Here is a 9,713-nt window from a genome sequence, read left to right as displayed (position 1 = left end):
GGCAGTGGTAGGACCAGGAAGTGAACAAACTGAAGTGGAAGAAGAGTAAGACTGAAACTGACATTAAAGTCTAGACTGGGACCTAAAGGAAGGAAGTAATGTCGAGAAGGAGGAACAAAGGGCAAACCCTAATGAGTCAAATGTCAAAAAAGTATAATGGGAAGAAGGGAGCAAGCTAGAAGGAAGGGAGTTCCTTGTTAATCTGTGGTAGGCGCTGCACACATTACTTTAAAAGATAACAACAGCTACCTCTTACTGAGTTTGACTGTATGTCAGAAGAAAGGCAAAGGGTTTTACCTACATAATTTCATTTAAGGCTCATAGCATATACCATAATCCCCATTTTACAGATGAGAAAACTGAGGCCTAGGGAGGTTAAATATATGGCTTGCATTTTTGTAGCTAGGCAAAGGAAGAAACTGCATCTGTCTGATGAAGCCAATGCCTATTATCACCAAGCTACGTTGCTAGTAAATTTTTCTTATTGTAGAATAACCTATGACTCCTGCATCCTTTTCTTATGAGCTGATAACCCAGGGCAACTTATATTAACCCCCTGGGCACCACAGGATGAAGTCCAGATTCCCTTGAGTGACACAGGAGGTTGATCAGAGTCCAAACCCACATCCTCCTTTCTAGACACAGCCTCCCACACCCTCTGCCCTTGCCTGCAGGAACTATTTTCAGTTTGCCAAGGGCATCAGGACAGCTTCTGGACATGGTGTTGTTTCAGTCGGTGATGTCTTTCTCCCTCTTCTCCTCCTGGCCAACTCCTTCCAGTCCTTCCAGACTGAGTGTGAGTATCACCCCCTTCCCCTTTCTTGAAGTGGAGAATTTAGAATGATGCCATTTGCCTAATCAAGCAGGCTTAGAGCATCTCTGCAGATCTGCATCCCAGCTCTCCTCTTCATACTAACATTCTGGGATGCTGACTCTTTGTTCAGGGCTCTCTTCACAGTCCCATAGCCCCTTCGTCTTCCATCTTCCATTTAGTATTTCACCATCTGGAGGGACCCAGGAAAAGGAAGGGGAAAGTCTCTGATCATGACTAGTGATGATGGACTCTTGTAGCAGCCTGAGGAACCCCTGGCTTGTGTCAACACTGTAGAGTGGCCAGTCTGGTTCTCATAGCATCCTTTTAGCACCCGGTAAAGAGAAAAAAAATTAGACAATAAAAAAATGTAGTCAATAAATTCAAGATATCTGTGGGTATCCTTAACCAAAACAGATATATTAAAACACTTTCTAACATTTTTATAATTTGAAAGCTAAAACATTCTATAGTTACTCTTGCTTTATATTATGCATTATAATTATTTTATAATGTGTGCTATAATTAAGTTAGTGGCATGGGTCACCTAGCAGGGAGGTGGATGGTTTGTGGATGTGAACAGGATGGGTGTAAAAGGACCCAGATTTTCACTTTCTGGGTGGGTGATTGGGCAAATACCTTATTTTTCTGGAGGTCTTTTTTTCTTTATGTGTAAAATGGCAGTAACAGGAGAGCTTCCCTGGCATTGTCTGGGAGGCCAAATGACAGCATGGCTGTCAAAGCCCTTCGTAAACTGTAGCATGCTTTAGGGGGGAAAAAAAACCTGGGGTGTTATTTCCCAGAGTTAGAGGAATGTATACAATACACTGCTTACGTTTAACCTGGACATACTCATTCAGGAAACTTCGGCAGCAAAAGGCTTTCGGAAACCGGGGAAAGAATCCGGCAGAATGAAAGAGAAATGGCAAATCGAATCTCTCAGAGACTCTCCTTGAAAGACTCCGGGATGAAAAATTAACTTGGCACTGTTGGGGGTGGGAATGCGGGCGGCTGCCCTGGATGCTCCGTCTTCAGCCTCCGGTCACTTTCCTTCCCCAAAGCCATCTTAGTCAAAGGTCATGTGTGAGTCTTGTCAAAGGCCAGCTTCCAATGGAATCATTGTCCCCCGGGACAGCGGCCCCCTGACTACATCTGCATTGGAGAAATCCCAAAAGCAAACGGCCCAGTGCAAACAAGAGCAGCCCGGGGCGGCCGTCCCGGGGCAGAGCTCACAGCGGAGGCCGCGTCCGCCGCGCCCGGGCCGGAGCAGGCGCCCAGACGGCCGCAGCATGAGCCGCCGCGCCGATCGGGTACGGTAGGCGCCTCCCTCTCCCCGTCCTCCATTGCTTGGGCTCCCGGGTCCCAGCTGCTGTTCTGTCAGCCGGGAAACCGTGCAAAGGGCCTCCGGATTCGCCGGAAAACGGTCCCCGTTGGGCTGCGTTCCCGTGCACTCAGCTGGAGCGATTTCCAGGCGCGCGAGATGCAGAGCTGAACTCATTTCGAGCTTTCGCTGCCAGGGAATGTTTGGGTTTGTAAATACGTATCTCGTTTCTGGAAAGGCAGCCGGTAGAGCCTGCAGAGAGGGGCCGTGGACGAGTCTCCGGTCCCCACGGCTGGAACCGGTGCCAAGAGGGAGCTCCCCGGGGCACAGCGTGTCGCCGGGATCGGGGAGCTCTGTCCTCCGGGGGCCGCGGGACTGCCTGGCGTTTTGTTTATTACCTGTTGGACAAGGGCTTTGCGGGGAGGATGGGGATTTTTAAAGCCATCTGTTTCAGTCGTGTTTTCTGGGAGCCTACATTTGACTCCAAAGGAAACAGAATCATCTCGCAGAGGGAGGGGGCCCCTTCCACATGGCCGGGCCCCGTCGCGGGCTCCACAAAGGGGAGATGTTGACCCGCGTGCACAGAGCCGGCGGCGGGCAGCCAGTCTCCCGGCCCTTTGTACTGAACTATTTGAACAAGCTGACTTTCAGATGAATCTGGCTCATTTTGGATAAGAGTTGAGGGAGCCTGGAGTCTCAGCTGAGTAGTGGTGCTTTTGAATCTCGGGCTTGGGAATCTCGCAGGGCAAATCGAGCAGGTGGGGAGGGTCGGAAGGGGCATGGGGCACGGCCGGCGTTCAGGTGCGAGCTGTGGGTCAAAGGCTTCGATGGGTGTTCTGCTACACACTCTGGTTTCATTTTAACAGGTCCCAGCTGAGCCGTTTCTCACTGATAAAGACAATGAAAACAAAAGCCATTCTGGCGCCCTGCAGGACACATAGAGGGAAGCGGGTTCTGGCATTTGTTTCTGTATTTATCACACAGCCAGTTGTGTGGAGACTAGGAAGTTTTCCTCTCATCAGTCTTGAGATGTTTGTAGAGCTTCTGCACTTCCCCTCCAGCTGCCATCTCGATTTTCTCTTCCTTCTCCCCAAACCTCTTTAAAGAGTGGGTGACATTCACCACCTCCATGTCCTCACTGCACAGCGGCTCCTTCATACCCAGTCAGTGGCTTCTGCCCCCTGAAGATAAACCTTGGTTAGGGCCATCAAACACCTTTTGGTGGCTAAACCATAGAGTATGTTGCATCCGACATTTCCCCCAAGTCTCCTCTGTGTCATTTTTGAACTGTTGGTTACCCTGTCTGTTTTTTTTTTCACTCTGTCCTGGGTTCTTGGGTAGGACACTTCCCTAGTTTCCCTCTGACCTTCTGAGTTATCATTTAACGCCTTGAAAGGTCTTCCCCTCACCGATGTTGGAGAGACGCTCTGCTTCTTGACTCTCTTTCCTTTGCATCTAGTAGTCTCTCTGGAAAATCGCACCCACCCCCATGGCTTCACCCACTTTGTACAAATCTGTAGCCTCTCCTGATCTTTCCTGTAAATACCAACCTTTCATACAGAACCTCTCCACTTTGGTCCCATGGAGCACCTTTAAATCAACATATTCAAACTGAATTTGTCTTTCCCCTTCCTCTCCCAGGCCTGCTCCTCCTCTTCACTGCTCCAATGGCATCCCTAGCTGTCCCAGCCAGACGCAGTAGAATTATCCTAGGGGACTTCCTCTCTTTCATTCGACACCTAATCAGTCACCAAGGCCTATCTACTCTTCCTGTTTAATGTCTTTCATACACACACCTGTGTCTCCATCTCACCTGCCACTGTTTTGGTGTCAGCCAGTACCACCCCAAGTGTGCTTCTGGTCACAACTTTCTGTGTGTCTCATTTAAGACCAGTACTACCCATCCCCAGGCCCCTTGTCACCATATGGTGTCAAACGGTCTTTCTAAAATGCAGTATGATCATGCAGATCTTTTTTGAAAAGTCTTCAGTGGATTTCTTTTTTTCCCTTTTGAGAAGAGTATTGATGTACATAGGTTCTCCCAGACTTGCCTTTTCCCTTCCTCTTCAACCTGATCTCTTGCCAGTCTCTCCCTCTCCACATATGAGATGTACATTTTAATGCACACTTTAGGCATACTGTGTGCAAATTTAGGCATAGTAAACTAGTTACTAAATATGACTTTCCTCCCTGTCCTTCTCTTAAGTCTGTGCCTAGTTTCTATTTTTCCTTTAACACTCAGCTGAGAGCCACTTTCTCTTGGAAACTACCCAGATCATCTGCTCCTCATCCTCCTTTCTTTTTCTCATAGAGCTTCCTCTACCCCTTCTATCAGAGCATTTACTATTTTTTATTGCAAATATCTTTATTACTCGTCTCTCCCATCTTAACCTGTAAACTCCTTGAGGGCAGGCATCAGCTCTTTTTGTCTTAGCATCCTTAGAGCCTAAAGACTGGACCCAATGTGAATCATCAGTGAATTTGTATGAATTCGCTTACAATTCTTATCAATGACTATTATGTTCAGAGATCCAATCTATAAAACAATATGGTAAAAAATGAAGAATGAAAGTCAACCATGATTATCAGGAAAAGGCACAGTCTTCCAATTATTTAACAAAGAAGAGTTCAGACTTTCTGGGTATTTGAGATAGTTCTCCAAGTCTCCAGATCTAACAACTCCTCTCCAATCCACACCTCGGCTAATGTGCTACCCACATCTATCCGAACCTTGCCCAAGGCTGGGAAAAGCTGCATGAAGAGCTTTTTGCAATTTTGTTTTGGCTTTGTGAAGGCAAAGGAATCATTTTCAGGGCAGAACCTGGCATGGGAAGAGGGTACTGAAGGCCAAGCTAAGTGGACTTCTAAGAGAGACTTTTGATAAGCTGATGTCAAACATACAAGCTGGTGTCTTTTGAAACCAGAAGTCAGGATTGGCAGGTGAGATCTCTAAGGGATGGTTGAGAGTGATGGAGGCTTTGGAGACTAAAGATGAAAAAATTCAGTTTGATTTCCTAAAGATGTGCATAGACAGAGAGGTGGATGATGATGATTAAGTTCTATAGAGGGTGTTTTAAACTGCAAATTGTTCTTGTTTGGAGTCACAGTCCTTTTGAGATTCAAATGCATGTTACTCTTCTCAGAAAAAAATACACAATATACAACATGTGGCACTTTTCATAAACTTTCAGGAGATTCATACAAGCCTACTCTTGGACCCCCTTGGGTTGTCATGAACCTCAGGTTAAGAATCTCTAATCAAAGGATTTATTCATTTGAGAGATATCTGGGGGAGTAGCTGACGATTAATAGGAGCCTGCATGGTCCAATAATGCACACTTTCTCTTTTGAGAGGATCCCAGTGTCATGTGTGGTGTTGAACTTGGAGTCACAGGACTTGGGCTCATGTCCCTGCTCTTGCACTCACTAGTTGCGTGTGACTTTCTCTCTGAGTGATAGTTTTATTATCTGTTAAAAAAGGATGACAAGGGTTGGAAATGGTAGCTAAAATAAAGTTTGTGAAAGGACTTGGAACGTGTTGTACTCAGTTAACATCAGTCAATTCAAAACCTTGAGTTTAGGAAGGGCCCAGATCTTGTGATGGTCTTTGGGATCATAAGCCTGCATGTGGGCTGGATTATGGGCTAGCTGAATGCATCTGTTAGAGGAGAGCTGTATCAGCAGGTGGACGTCTGTGGTGCTGTTCTACTGGCATCCGTCTTCATTCCTGTTTCATTCAATATCATTGACATCCCGGAAGGCATAACACACTGATCACATTTGCTCAGGGAAAAGGCATAAGGCTTAGGAGCCCAGAAGTTATCAGTAAATTGTAATATATTTTGACTCTTTATTTTTGCAAGGAGTGTGTAAAGGTAGATATAAAATATATCATGCAGAGGAGTGGGCATAGCCCAGTGGTAGAGTGCATGCATAGCGTATACGAGGTCCTGGGTTCAATCCTCAGACTGCTATGAAAAACAAACAAACACGCAAAAAAAATTAAAATCTATCATGCATGGTGCCAAAAATCAATTGCAAATTATTGGATGTGTGTGTATGAGAGAGAGAGAAAGCAGAGGGCGGGGTGGGGGTGTGGAGCAGTGAGATGGAGAAGGAGGGAGAGGGAGAGAGTCGGGGGAAGAGAGTGGGTTGCAGGAGAGAGGGGAGAGAGAGAGAGAGAGTTAAAAACAGAAAGTGGTGGCTTCATATAGTTAAGGTTTAGGGATTTAACCTGATAATACAATCAATCATGAGATATTTCTTCTGAAATAAAGTTAGGTTTTATTAAAAGAGGTATGGAGCATTAAACATGGAAGGTCATAGTTATTCTACTCTGTTTTATGCAAACCATGTTTAGAACAATTATATCAAGTCTGGGTGCTTCACATTAATTCATTAGCATTTTCAGGAGCACATACTACGTGCTGATCACTGTGCTGGGTACTAATGACAACTGTGCTGAAAAAAGACAGACCTGCTCTCCTGGAGTTCTGAGATATAGCAATAGATACAGCAATACAGCAAAGGTGCTAGGTGAACAAGTAGGTGATTTAATTCACTGTTATACTTGCTATATTAGGGGAAGCTTGTGTCCCTGTGGAACCACCTAAGAAAGAGCATTTAATCCAGATTTCATGGAACCAGGGTAGACTTTCTAGAGGCAGTAATGTTTAAATTGAAACCGAAAAGCTGAGTAGGGGTTGTCAAGGCGCAGGTGGTGGAGGGAAGAGGGTTTCAATTGCAGGTGATATTAACTTCAATACGGCAGAGACCTGTTGAGGAATTGAAAGAAAGGACATGACCCACAGAGGCAAGGGGATGAGAGAGATGAGACTAGAATGGTAGCAGGGGCTAGAACTTCAAGCTGTAAAGCTGTAATTGGTCCTTAGGAGAATAGGGAGCCACTGAAGTTTGTAAGCAGGGCAGCGTCACAATCAGTTTTGTGTTGGGGAAGAGCATTCTGGCAGCAGTATGGACAATGAGTTGGGTAGGGGGAGGTGGTCAGTAAGAGAGAGAGAGGAAGAGAGAAATGACTTAGGCGGCATTGTGGTAGTATAAGCGAGAAAGGATGGTGGCTCCAACCAAACTGGTAGAAGGAAGATGACAAGAGTGGAATATTTAACAAGCTAATTAGGAGCTACAAAGCAAGTAGTGACAAACTACAGGAATGCTCTAGGAAGAGAGGCTATAGGACATTTAACCTGCCAAGAGGAAACTCTAGAGAGCCACATTCTCTGTCTTTACATCTTTCAGTGTCATGTGGACGAGAGATTAACATTGTGCTTGTCTCTTTGAGATGGCAGCACTGGGTCAAATGAGTAGGAGACACAGGGCGATAAATTCCAGTCCAATACTCTGAAGAATTCTAACAGAATTGTTCCGAGGCAATGAGTTCTTTGTCACACAGACATTTAAACAAAGGCTTGATAAATATTTTTGGAAAAGTTGGAGAGGCAGGGATAGGGTAGCCAGGCTGGAGGGCACTGACATTTCCTTTCACCCCAAGATTCTGTGTATGAAGTTCAAGTCTCTTACTTAGCCTGGCATTTAAGGCCCACTGGGATCCAGCCCTTTGTGGAGTGGCCGTCTGTCCTGGCTTCCCTGTGTGTCCTTAGGGCAGCCTGTGGTCTCCTAGTGGCTATTAAGAGCACTCGATGTTCGCTGTCAAAAAGTCTTAGTTTGAACAGCAAATTTTATGATCACCGTGCCTTGACTTGATATCCCCATCTCATCGTCCCCTGGCATCCTGTTAGGAACCCTATGAATATTCACACTGAACTTTTTGTTACTCTCAGAAGAGACCCAGCATTCCGCTGCATGTTAGTTTACTTATGCTGTTTCCCGTGTCAGGAATACCCCTCCCCTGCACATTCTGTCTACCTTACTGACAATCTCCTTTCCCACCAAGGCCTAACCTAAATCACACGCTGAGCCCTTCATCAAGCCTTCCTGTAACACTGTAGTGCTAAGTACACAGTGATTTTTATACATATTTGATTTCCTTCTATTTCCCCCTAGAAGACCAGTACTAAGATCTGTGAAAAATAGTCATCCAATGGTATGAATGGTGCTGTGTCTAAGGCAATAACCTTTCAGAAAGAAATTTCTATTTATTTAAAAAGTCATATTTCCATCTTACAAATGATGCGTGCATCATGTAGAAAAAACTTTAAATAAGGAAAGTACCCGGAAGAAACAAAAAATCGTCTACAATCTCTGTACCTACGGATAAGCATATAAACACGTTGGCGAATATCCCTTCTATATTCTTTTACGCACATGAAGTCTCAAAATTGGAATCACACATAGCCTACTGTAACCTGCTTTTCACTAAAACATAGCAAATGTTTTATCCCATCTCATTATATACTTTTCAAAAACATGGTCTTCAATGGGTGGTGAATTGGGTTCCATTCTGTAGCTGTCTCGTGCTTCAAGTTCTCTTGGTGCACATCTGGCTGTTTCTGTCTTTTGATGTTATGAATGGTGCTATGATGACTCTCTGAGACATACATCCATGTACCCATATATCCATCCTGTATGGGACATTTCTATTTTCTAAAATGGCAAGACAGTTGATAAAAAAAAATGATATGGAGTTGCTAAGAACACATGAGTTAAAAAAGATCTGATTTTACTTTAAAAAGTTTTATTCCGATTCTTCGTTATATAACCCTATTATGTATGAGGTCTTATATATACACATATGTCTATGTCCACTTATTAACCCTCTAATGAAGATATGTGATTTGAAAATGTGTCAACAGTCGGTGGGCTTGATGCAGAAGTGAGAGATAACCAATAGCTACATTTCTGGAATGAAGAATTGAATATGAAATCTAAAAGCTTCAGCATCTCTGTGAATATCAATGTGACAAATTTTAACTCCTAAGCTAAATATAAGGAAAAGTGATGACGTGTATGTTACAGAATAAAGAGAATTCTCTGAAAGGAGAGACCCTGCCCGATGCTCGCCCACACCCCCAGAAATGTTTTGCAAGCTATAGGCACATCCCTTAGCCCAATCATGTTGACACATAAAGTCAACCGTCATACGGGTCTTCACAGAGGTCATCAAAGTTAAGTGAGGTCATCATCAGGGTGGGCTCTCATCCAGTGGTTGATGTCCTTATAAGAAGGGAAAATTTGACCCAGAGACATGGAGGAAGATGATGGGAAGAGAAACAGAGGCAGATGGCCATCCTCAAAGCCAAGAAGAGAGAGCCTTCTCTCACGGCCCTCAGAAGGAACCAACCCTTCTGACACCTTGATTTTGGACTTCTAAGAGTTCATAGGAGTGACAGGTGATAGTGTCCTGCTATTTCAGTGAACAACGAATTTTCATAACCATTATCTCCCTTGACCCTGACCATAGCATAAAAGATGAGCATTCTTACATCTCAGCTTTAGGGATAGGACACAGAGGTTCAGAGAGACTAAGTGAATTATTCAAAATTGCACAGATTGGAAGTGGTCGAGCTGGAACTCAAAACGTGGGCCTTCTGGTGCTAAATACCATACTCTTTTAATTAAAACACGATGCTTTTCACCTTCATGGACGTGTCAAATACCATCTTC

General features: G+C 44.6%; 1 protein-coding gene across 7 annotated transcripts in view; it reads left to right on the top strand.

Moving 5' to 3' along the window:
* Positions 1-687: 687 nt before the first annotated feature.
* ENPP2 (ectonucleotide pyrophosphatase/phosphodiesterase 2) overlaps positions 688-9,713 on the top strand; it is a 101,120-nt gene continuing 92,094 nt past the window's right edge. For 6 of the 7 annotated variants that reach the window (XM_072949641.1, XM_072949640.1, XM_072949639.1 and 3 more), the window contains exons 1-2: positions 702-796; positions 1,672-2,121. In XM_072949641.1, coding sequence (XP_072805742.1) covers positions 1,891-2,121 — 231 coding nt within the window. In that variant the 5' untranslated portion in view covers positions 702-796; positions 1,672-1,890. Of the gene's footprint in view, positions 797-1,671; positions 2,122-9,713 lie in introns of all 7 variants that reach the window. The other variant, XM_031691280.2, reaches the window with a different exon arrangement.

Source organism: Vicugna pacos, chromosome 25 (assembly GCF_048564905.1).
Source record: "Vicugna pacos chromosome 25, VicPac4, whole genome shotgun sequence".
NCBI classification, from domain to species: Eukaryota; Metazoa; Chordata; class Mammalia; order Artiodactyla; family Camelidae; genus Vicugna; species Vicugna pacos.
This window is presented reverse-complemented; position numbering and strand designations above follow the sequence as displayed.